Raw genomic sequence first — 12,182 nt, forward strand, 5'->3', positions numbered from 1 at the left:
TTAGCATCTGTTCAGCTAAAGTATATCCGATCCCTCTTCTAGTGGTTCAGGTGATAACAGATCTTAATTTATTGTGCATTTGCACATTGATCTTCCCGTTTCATGGGTTTCATCACTTCCAGAACTAATTTAGCTGGACTGAGTGAAAACGAGTTGAGACTAGTGAATGAATTGTTGATGATTGGGGGGGGACAAAGAGCGTTTCAGTGCCGAGACAGAAACACGGTGCAGCCTTCAAACTCACCTGCAGTGTCTGTGAACCCCAGCCACGGTTTCAATGATCGAACACTCTCCCTCATTCAGACAAAAGGCTAGGTCCTTGTCTTCCACACATGGCTTGAAGACCTCCGAACGAAGGCTGGGATGTGTTGGGGCGAGTGCTGAAGAAAGACAAGAGGAAACCAATTTAGTTCAAATTGAACAGTTTTATATATTTTTTAAAAAATCCTCTCATTCTTTAGCAACTTAAATCGACAGGAACATTTTTCTAAACTTCTTTCATGTGAAGCGGCAAATGTCATTCAGCAGCAATTTACTTATTTGTAATGAAACAACCACTCTTGTTAGATTGGAAGAGAAGATTTCATTCCTCGCTCCCTTGCGAATCTCAGTGGGCTAAAAGCAAGATAGCCCAGGGAATGATTGTGTTTTATTAAGGACTGATTAAAATTGGTGTTTTCAGCTTGAAGAGACAAAGAGAGGAAAGTAATGATGACTGAATTAACACTTGCACTGTTTTTGGTGTATGTGCTCGCATCATTATTAAATACCATGTATTATGCCTGCTTTTTTGTTGCAAATGAAGCCGTTTAACCACAACTTCTAAGTGAAATTCCCGTTCTGCTGCTTTAGTAAACATAGCTGAAAAACTCGGGAATATATTAACGAGGTAAGGCAGAGAGATGTGAATACGTTAGCGCTGCGCTACCCAGAGACACAACACAGAGTGATGGGCTTGGTGATGCAACTTTGATTTTCTTCTTCTAGTCTGACCCTGAGCTGCTCTCACATAAAGAGCATGGCTGCTGTGTACGAGCACCGCAATGCAGGGTTCTCCACCCTGTGAAATATGCACAGCTGTCAGACATGTCAGCACCACAACTATTACGTGCAACCACGTGCAAAATTTGTCCAAACACTATCAGAATTACCCAAGCACACATGTGTGTGCACAATGACACAGAGCACTGGCAATTGGATTGACTAGTATTATACCCCAATACCTTGCCAATACAACTGGATTACTCATCTGATTCTGCTTTCATCCATTTATGTGGTGCACAGACACACCTTTTTAACACCATGTTCTGGTAATTGTAATTCCTTTTGTATGAAGCTCCCACATCTTTCATGCCTGATCCTCTGTACGCTGTGCAGCACGCTTTGGCTGGCAAGTGGCATTTTTACAGCTGTGCCTCTAGTCACCATGCGCACACGGAGGGCTAAAAACTTGATAATCTGTTTGTTGTGCCCCAGTGTCCAGTTCAATCGATGTTTTGTTTATGGCTATTGATTGATAAATCTGGGGCTCTTGATGTAAGGCCCAAGAGCTGATGAGAGATCAGAGAGAACACAAGGAGATATGTGTTGCTCCTGAGGCTACCCGAGACTCTTCTATGTCAGAGTAAAAACTTTGGAAGACATTATTTAAACTACTTATTGTGGCGGTTTAAATGTAAACTCTTTAGTAGTAAAAAATACCACTGGTATCTTATAAGGTAGACACAAACACAGTAGAAAAGTAAAACATTTTTTTACTCTACAAAAGTAGGCCTCAAACCAAAGTTGACTCTTTCACTCTCTAGGCTTTAAAAGACACAGGGATTATATGGTGTATTATTAATTCCACAAACTCCCAGAGTGAATCATTAAAAGGTTATCTATTCAAAGATGTAACTTTATTAATAGAAAATAGAACACAACGTCCCCCTGTGGTATGCACATCCCTCACAATAATTGTCACGGCTTTTAAAGCCTCCTGGATATTTTATTCAGAAAGCAGCAGACAGTGACTACACGTGAGAAGTACCACAATTGATATTCAAAGACAACACCCACTATGCCAGGTCAGTGGTTCAGCTCTAAGCATGTGAGGCAGAGGGTTCCAGCTAAAGAGGAAATTGATTTTGTGCTGTAAGGCTAACCGTTGATATATTTACAATAGAAAGCCAAGGTCATCCAGATACCAAACACCTCCAAGTACCTGCAACACAAGGAATCCGATCTGTGCTGGAAAAAAATCAAAAACTTTATTCTTCAAAGTTGCCATTGTATTTTATGCGAAGCAGTCTCTACAGCAAGCTTTTCCTGATATATCATTAGTTTATCATTTCCTGCATGAGAAGTGGCTCAAGCATAGCACTGCTTCCAGCTTCCAGTTTGGATTCGGGAGACAGACACTATCTCTACTTTTAAGATTAGTCTTAAAACTTTCCTTTTTGCTAAAGCATATAGTTAGGGCTGGACCAGGTGACCCTGAATCCTCCCTTTATGCTGCCATGGGCATAGGCTGCAGGGGGATTCCCATGATGTTTTTCCTTTTTAGTCACCTTTTTCACTCACTTGGTGTTAGTAGACCTCTCTGCATTGAATCATACTTGTTATTAATCTCTTTCTGTCGCCAAAGTGCGGCTCATAGGGGCTCATTTGATCGTTGGGTTTTCTCTGTATGTATTATTGTAGGGTCTACCAGCACCTTGAGGTGGCTACTGTTGTGATTTGGCGCTATATAAATAAATTTGAATTGAATTGAATTGAATTCTTAAATCCCATGTTGGTAATGGAGCTGAAAAGTAGGAATTGACACATACACATATATATATTATTTATTCTCCAAGAGAAAAAGCTCTCAACAGCACAGTCCAAAAGCACCTTCTGTATACTATTTCAATTTTTCAGACAGACAATGTGTCAGTTTCACACCCAGAAGGGGAGAGGCTGACATAAGCTCCTAAAATTAAACATATTATGGCAAAAAGATTTCCATAATAGCTGATTTTCAAAATTTTGTGTGGGCTGCAGTGATTCATCCAAACCTATAAGATGTGGCAGTGAATGCAAGCATTTCAACACGTTGTCCGTTTTTTTTAAAATACAATGAAAAATGTCTCACCCGTCAATCTACAACTACCTAACAAAAAACAAACAAACAAACACATAGGTTTTTTTTGTTAAAGTCTTTAAGGATTACATCTACTCTCTTAGCCCCCTTGTCCAAATCAGGAAACAAGTCATCTTCAGATATGTTCGTCCTTGAGCGGTACACGCTGTCAATTTCTTATGGGTTTCCATTTCATCATCCTTGACAGGCAAGAATTGGTTTCAAAAAAATCTGCAGCATAGCAAGCACAACTCAGGGACTTTTGAATGAGCACATGTCAAGCTGGAAACAAGAGCAAGTTAATAAAGGGATTAGAGGGTTTCTTGTTATCAAAACAAGAAAGTGATAATCTGTGTTTGAGTTTTTGGATATTATGTTTACTGCATTGCCATTCCTTGACATTCAAAGAATTAACCCTGAAAAAGTCTGTGTAAATTCGTTGGCTGGTACAAGTACTTTAATGAGTTAAGGACATTTTTCATATCAAACCAGTAGTGGGAGCATATCACACTTTTTTCAAATTAATCTTCATCTTCATTATAGAGGTAACAGCTGATAAATGAGGTGTCCCTCGCTTTTAGTTTTTATTAAGATTTAATGTCATGACTAATTATGACAACCACACAAGTTAGTATGACGTTCATTTATCAACACTTTTAATGAAGCATTTTACAAAATAACCCCCCTGCAAAGCAAGCCTCTAGCAAACTCTATGAACCTATGTATGCTAGGTAGCTGTAAAAACCATGGTGGAAAATGTGCTAATAAATGGCAGCTGCAGTGGGAGCATGATTCATCCTGGACTCTTTGAAATCATTTTCACGTCTCTCACTCTCCCCGTTGCACAAAGGCAATCCAGATTGCTCAATCCCTTGGTAACTTTCAAGGAATCTACTGGCTGGGGATCACAGATTCAAATGATGCTTGAAAGATCAGAGTTATCTGGGAAGAATACCAAGGCTAGTGCTTTTTCTCTCCCTCAATACAATTAAGTTGAAGTGTATAACTTCAGTAAGTTCAAGAATTTGCACATAATCGTTCTTCACATTAGAAAACATGCCGGGAATGTAAAGATATGCTGGTCTAAAATAAATGTAAAGCAACTCCACTTCCATAACAAAAGCAAAGTCTCTGGAGCTAACATTTAAACTGTGCAATTCAGACACATCGTGACTTTAGATGTAGTAAAACGGAAAGTTGGTGTTATAAACTCGGGCAAAGTCAGCCTTCAGATTATATGCTACACGTTGTAGCATCCACATTGGCGTGAAAAGGGGGGTCTCAGGGGTTTCTGCAGTCCTGTGCAAAGCTAAGTACACCCTTACTGCTTCCATAGCAATTAAGAGGGTAAGTAGCAGCCAGGCACTGCCAATCTAATGCACTTCATTTTTTGGATCATCAGCGAGTGTGACTACCTCTATAAAAGCAAAGATTTTGGCAGTTTGCTGGTCTGGAGCATTCAGGTACGTGTCAACACAATGCAACAGTCTTCCCAGCAATTTTACCCTAAAAGTCAGAGCAACTGCAAAAACTGCCTCAGTTAGCATATTAAATGGTTCATTACAGTATAATTAGAAATGTACTGAAGAAGTATGGCTTGTCAGGAGAAAGCCTCTTCTTTCTAAAAAGATTATGGCAGCATAGCTAAGGTGTCCAACGTTTTATCAAAACAAACCACGAGACTTCTGGAATAATATCATTTGGAAAGACAAGAATCAAAGTGGAGATGTCTGGCCATCACAAACCCATCACAGCATATCAGCACAAACACCTCAGACTAACTGTCAAGCACAGAAGTGTAGAGATGATGACTGGGGCTGGTTTTGCAGGCACAAGACCTGGACATCTTCTAGTCATAGAGTTGACCATGGACTCTTTATACCAAAGTATGCTACAGTGAAGCATGAGGGCATCTGTCCAAGAGCTAAAGCAAATTAGGTCATGCAGCAGGTCAATGATGCAGCAGAATGGCCAAAAAAAAATCTAGGTGTTGCAATGACCCAGTCCAGTCCAGACCTCGAATAGATGCTGCGGTGGAACCTGAAGGAATATTGTTGAAGAATGGTTCAAAACTCCTCTACAAGGATATACAAGCTGATAAAGTCATGCAGAAAACAAAAAATGCAGAAAAAGGTGATTCTAGTAGCTATTGAATTAGATTGCGTGCTTAACTTCTCATGACTATAAAAAAGCTTTCTGGGGGTAACTAACATCTACAATGTTTGCCTTTACTCTTTCATAGTAAGCATAAAATAATGTTCCATAACATAAGCATCATTCTTAACCAGTGCACTCACCTTGACATATGAAAATTTGACCTGCCCGTGAAGAATGAGCTCTAACACCGTTTTTTTCAGGCAGGTAGAATTGTTCTGCATCACTTTTCAATGCCCTATAATTATCTTAAATGGAATAACTGGAGAATGATTCATTTGTAATGGTTTGCTGCTGTTATTGTCGGTGGCATATGTCACTTCAGTTTCACAGTGCCATGTTCATTTTTTAGTTCCAATGCTTGAATCCCCTCAACTGTTAATTATAGTGCAGCTGAAAGCTGTGGTTATATATTTCGATTTTTGCAGCTTAGCTTCAAATTCACATTGTGGCATCATCAACTTTAAAAAAGGAATTGCACTGTTCTGGTCTCCATATTTAGTATATACTCTGTAGACATTTGCAAGACTTTACACACAGTGCAGTGGAATGCATAAACACCAGCACGTCTCATAGTATAGACAGCATCTTTGTTATATACAACACAAGAGACAATTCTATTTACAACTGTAGCATTTTCCTTCTATGGCTTCCTTCTAATGCGCTCATTAGTGTTCTTGTGCTGAGTCTCATCCCTCAGGAGACTGTGGTTGGGAGAGAACCAGCTGTGTTTACTGCAGCACACATCAAAGAGGGCCTTACAACGTAAAGGGAAAGTCTTAAGGGGGCCTGCTGATTGCCTACCCATCATGCACTGCTGCCTTTTGGACAGAACCATATTCAAGACTGTATACAGTAGAGTGCAGTGTGTATGGACAGCACAATGGCTCTGACAATGCCATCTATCATAATGGTTTGGTGCTTGGATTTTTTCCCTCGGAAGCAGCACTTTAAACTTTGAAGCAAAAAAAATATATATATATAATAATAATTTCTGGATTAATTCAAGGGAGAATAAATACTGATTGCACTGCTTTTCCTCATGGGATACATTAAAAGCCCAGTAGCTTATGCTTATCTCAAGATTCAAGTAACACAATAAGTATGAAAAATAGATAAACCAACTACATTAAACAACGCTTCAAAGCTTTTGCAAATGTATGTAATATGGAGGGCAATATGAAGGGAGATTTCCTTCTTTGTGAGAGTTTTTTGTGGTGGGTGGATCAAGGCAGTTAATCAAAAATGATTTTCAATTGTTTTGTTTTATTTAGATTCCAATGATGATGTGCTGTATGCACGTCTGAGCTTGAATAAGCAGGTGAAAAATATTGATTTGAATAAACATAGCTTTGGTAGAGAAATTAAACATTCCTGTCAGTTGTTATTGATTAATAAGTAGTGTAGGGTTTTTGCCTGCTACCAGAAGCTTGAGAAAGAGAATCTGCGGATAAAGCTGCTGGACCTGAGCCATCATTCGCTCTTGTGATGGCCCGTGCCAGTGTCCGAGATGAGCAAGGCTGCCCTGGGCCTTGCTTGCTTACTGTGGAGGAGGCTGTGGACACTGACAGTCGCCCTTGTGAAATGAGACCCATTATGCAAAACAGAGTAAGTCAGTTTTGTTTTCAAGCACTGTGAGACACAGAGTTGTTTTTTTCTTCTTGGATTTATTAACTCTCCCCAAAGTAATTTATTCCATCTGCAACATATGATACAAAATATGCTATATACTGTTTGTTACATAAGCCTAATATATGCATGGACAGTGAATACAGCAGGATGATGAAAAGTACAAACTTTAGCCATTTATTTTTGTCATAAAAAAGCCCTGATGAACACATACTCAGCTACAGGTCAGAGAGACAGCAGAGGTCACACTCGTACACAGGCAAATGCACATACATACTGAACTATGTCATGCATGATCATAAGATTACAAGCCTTAGGAGACCTTCTGTTCCCAACATGACAGAAAACAAACAGTCGTTGACCCCCGGGACAGTTGGTTAAAGGTGGCAGTCACTATGTGTAAGCAGGGTTGAAGAGCACAGGGCCTTGGTTACCATGACAGCCCAGTGACAGGCACTTGGTGGACCATTTGTCACAGGTACTCAGGCCGCCCTTCATTCTAGTCCAATGTGAACTGACCTTAAAGTCCCAAAGCTGTGAACCACTATAAACAGTGTGCAGTATTTGGTTCATAATGTAATAGAAAAATCCACTTACATACATCAAATATTCCTTTATTTTCTGGCCACTGAGACATTTTTTAGTCTAGTCATTATCTACATGTAGTAGCATCACTTCTTGAAGAACTAAAAAGGCTTTTGAAAGTGTGCCAGGCCCAAAGCAGCAGGTTAACAAAGTAGACTCCAGAAAACATCACACATGCATTAAACCTCAAGGGAGCAATTCAGCCCCTAATGAAAAGCTTTAATAATCTACATTATCTTCTGACCCTGTGTCACAGGAAGCTTGATTAAACCGCGGATGACCACACAAAACACACACAACAACTCAGCCCCTGCAGTTTCAAAGCCATCTTTCTCCCAAACCAGCTCCAAACAAGTCATAAAGCGACGTTAAAAATTCACTCCACACCACACGCAGCAAAGTGCAAGTATTTTGCATCCAGGAGATCGAACCCGAAAGTCCAAATTGCCTATACCGCGCTCGACCCTAGCTTGTTGTCTGATGTGTACTGTAGCTCTGCTGGAGTTGAACATGTCTGCACTGTCAGACATAAGCAACATCTCCAGCAGACGAGGATGTGCAAACATTAGCGCAGCCAGGACCGGCATGTAAAGTATGCAATCTCATAAAAGTATGTGTGACAAAATCCAAGGAAAAGTAGAAGGGTGTCTCGGAATCTATCTGAAATTAACAGGCTTTTATCAGTTTCAGAAACCCTGGCTACGTCGCCCAAGGCCTTGATTGGCTTAAAAGATAATTTGCCACCTCAGTTGCACAGTTCTCTCACTCAGTGGTGGTTATGAAGCCTCAATACAAACCAGAGGATGTGAATACATGATTTCACTTCTTTAAACCTGCAGTTCTTATTGTTTCTGAACGTAATCTGCCAGATGTAACCGACTCCCCATTTAAGACTGGAATTAGTAATGATGTTTATAAGAATACTCAAACACATAACAATATTATTAGATGCAATTCCTCCTGAGCTAATTTGTCTTCACAACCCATATGCAGTAATATGGAAGGAGACAGATAATTTATCCTGATTCATTGATTGTAATTTGGGGTGTAATTAACATAATATACCACCAGGAGGGACAAAATGATCTTACTGCTTATGATCTCATGGAATGAAGCAAACATGCAATTTGCTATACTGTAGCTGGTACTTTATTCTAATGTTTTTAGCCATATTTCTTTATTTTGAGACAGAAAAGAGATGGAGATGAACTGTAATAGCAGTATGTCCAGTAGGTCCATGAACACACAGAGAAATGGATATGTGCCTCTACCTTGCGTTGTGGATGATGTACTAATCATTAACGTGTCATTATTTCCATTATTTACAGAGGAAAAACAGCAGCTGGGGAAACAGATCTGAATATTTCAAATACATATTTAATGAGGGCGAACTCCTTAGGGCTTTTGCCACAGCAATAACATTAAGATTAAACTTGGATTCCAGGAAAGGACCACAAAAAGTGACCCAGAAATCAAAGCTTTCTGGAGTCAAGATACATAATTGTGGTATTGCTTGAGGAAGGATTAAGTAATTAATATTCATTTTTTTTACACATAGAACATCATGAATTAGGCTGTGAAAGCAATGGAAAACAAACAAATGTGCGAGAAGCCACGAACGCAGTCTTGAAAGAACATTAGATATATATTCATGTTTAAAAATGAGCTTAGGTATTACCTGGTGTGGCCTATTCATAATTAAAAGTTAAGAAAAAACAACGCTGAACTCTGAATAGCACAGGTTTAATTTGGCAATTACCAGTGTTAGTCAAAAGTTACAAATTAAGACATTTAAATTAATATCTGCAGTCGCCATGTGTGTAATTTTGCACATTACATGCCCATCAATAGGTTTTTTAATTTATTTCCATGAGAAGTCCTTTTGTTTTTCCACGACAATTCATTAGCAATGCTAAGAAAAGCATTTATTAAAAGCAGAATATTTGGCTTGTGTCTTAATGTGCAGCTAACTGTTACCACACTACGTCCTGTCTTGGCAATGTCTATCTCCATCTGCCTTTTTTTTTTAAAGACTATATTTAAAAAGATACCATAAAAATTTAATCCTGGGGGTTCTAGAGGATTATGCTGTGCCAGCAGAAACTGGCACAGACTAAGAGGTGCAGTCGGACAAGTACCTAATTGTGTCTTCATCGGCTTACTGTAACATCTTCACTGACGTGATGACTGAAGCAAGAAAATGCAGATTTTTATGAACTGAAGAAATGTTATCAGCATTATGATCACTACACATTTTTAGGATAATGCTCTGCAAAAATACACATATACATATACATATACACAAACATACATATACATATATATTTCTCTTCAATCAGTATTCACTGCGCTCTCTCTGTGTGGCCAAGAAGCATATGGCTTTGAAAATAAGTCAAAATACTGTGTTCTTCCCCTCTCTTTGCCTCCCTCTCTCTTTATGGTTAATCCAACAAGATGCAAGCAATTATTCACACCTGAGAGGGCAACATGAAAGGAGGGGCTGTATGCAAAGCATGAGAATATGATAAGAAAAACAACCAGACACCATTTAAAAATTCTCCTTGGCCTCATCACCATACTGCACTCTTTCCTTGCCAATCAAGCTCCTCAAGGGAACTCTGTGAAGTTAAAAATATCTAACATCAACATGCATCCTCATCGCCGCTGGAATACGAGTAAGAGAAGAGGAATTAAATGATTCACCTACACAGACCAGAGAGTGGCTTCCTGTCAGTGCAGTTGATTAAAATTCCTGGGACTAAGAACGCAGGGTGTGATGTACGACGAGCAGGTGGTGTGGGTTTAATATGCATGAGCAGACAGCTCCTGCATCTGCAGATTGGCAGTCACTGAGCTTGTCTGTCCACTCCCTTGGCATCTCTCTTGGCATATGGAGCTGCTGAGGGCATACATGAGCATAGCAGGGGGGCTGGTCTTAGCGCCCACTGATACACATTTCACTTTTTGTGACTCTTGAGAGCAGTAGGATGGCTACTAGTTACTTTTGGTGGCTTTGGTCTGCTCAACATAGCTAAGATAAAGAAGGAGAAGAGCATTTTTCCTCCTGTTTATTTTATTGATTTTTAACAAACAGCAGGAAACATCAAAAGGGGGAAGGATTAGAGAAGCCTGTGTAAAAATTGACTTAGATGTGGTTGGGGACTTAGGCTTACTCAAAGGAAGATGTGATTAGCCCCTGCACTCTCTCGACTGATGATTCTGTTGATATGAAAAACAAACACAGTCCCACTATACAATTTGAAGAGTGGAAATATGAGCATAGGAACTTCTTTGACACATAAACTGTGACTTGGAAAGGTTGTTTGAGTTGCTGTATAAAATCTGATTCACATGCTTCTTTGTTTGTTTAGACACACTGAAAAGCAATATTTTTCAGCTTTTTTTCCCCTGTCCCTGTTATTTCAGTCATTTGCTGCGAGATCCAGTAGGAGGAGAGGTGCAGTAGGGGGTGTGGCACTGGCGACACAGCAGCGCACTGTAATTTTGATGTCAGGTTTGTCCACAGTTTTTGGAAACAGCTGCCTGTCTGCAGGTCAATAGGCCACTGCGTATGCCACACCCACATTTTGTTATATTGTCATTATATTGTGGGAGAGCACTGTGACAACTACCATCAAAATCTGAAAATCACACAAACCCACTTTACTCATGCCTGAGTGACTGTTACACTTTTGCATCCCTCAACTAGCTGGACATAAAATGAACAACAACAACAACAAAAAGCACAGTCAGAAAAAAAATTCTTACATGTATGAGCTTATATCACCAATGTTTGAGCTCGAAATACGAGATAAAGCATTATAATAACGATAGTAACTTGTTGGTTGCACATTTTGATGCAATTTTCCTGTTCCACCACGTCCCAAAGGTGCTCTATTAGATTTAGAGCTGGTGGCTGTCGAGGTCATTTGAGTACAGCAAACTTAAAGCCATGTTCAAGAAACCAGTTTGAAATAATTTGAGGTCTGGGGCATTGTGGATTACCCTGCTGGAAGCAGCCATCATACGATGGTCCACTGTGGTCATAAAGGGTGGACATTGCCAGCAATAATACTCGGCTAGGGTGTGGCATTTAAATTATGCTCAGTTGGTGCTAATAGACCCAAAGTGTGCCAAATCCACACCATCACACCTATAGTGCCAAACCTGAACATTTGACACAAGACAGGATTTATCCATTATTTCATGTGGTTTCCTAAATTCTCATGCTACCATCCAAATAACACAGCAGAATTTGAGACGCATCACATCAGGCAAGCTTTTCCATCAATGCAAACTGTAGTCTGACTTTCCTGTTCTGAGCTGGCAGGAGTTGCACTGCAGGTGGTCTTCTGCTGTTGTAGGCCATCTGGTTCAAGATTATACATGTTGTGTGGTCAGAAATGCTCTCCTGCATACCTAAGTTGTAACAAGTGGTTATTTGGGGTACTTTTGCCTCAGTTTAAAGCAATCTGGCCATTCTCTTCTGAAGGGATTTTAACCAGAGAAATGCTGCTCATTGGATATTTTCTCTGTTTTGGACCATTGTCTGTAAACTCTAGAGATGACTGCATGGAATCCCAGTAGATCAGCAGTTTCTGAAATAGTCTGACTAGTCTGTCTAGGCACCAACATCAGTTAAATTACCTTCCTTCTCCATTCTGATGCTCTGTTTAAAACTCAGGAGTTTGTCTTGACTATGTCTATGTGCTTA

The 12,182-nt window shown here is 39.7% G+C and overlaps 1 protein-coding gene across 1 annotated transcript in view; it reads right to left on the bottom strand.

The window, feature by feature from the left end:
* The window catches only part of nrg3b (neuregulin 3b), a 202,393-nt gene that overhangs the window by 101,718 nt on the left and 88,493 nt on the right, over positions 1 to 12,182 (bottom strand). The window contains exon 2 of the mRNA XM_026163089.1: positions 245 to 380. Coding sequence (XP_026018874.1) covers positions 245 to 380 — 136 coding nt within the window. The remainder of the gene's footprint in view (positions 1 to 244; positions 381 to 12,182) is intronic.

The sequence above is a fragment of the Astatotilapia calliptera genome, chromosome 3 (genome assembly GCF_900246225.1).
Source record: "Astatotilapia calliptera chromosome 3, fAstCal1.2, whole genome shotgun sequence".
Classification (NCBI taxonomy): Eukaryota; Metazoa; Chordata; class Actinopteri; order Cichliformes; family Cichlidae; genus Astatotilapia; species Astatotilapia calliptera.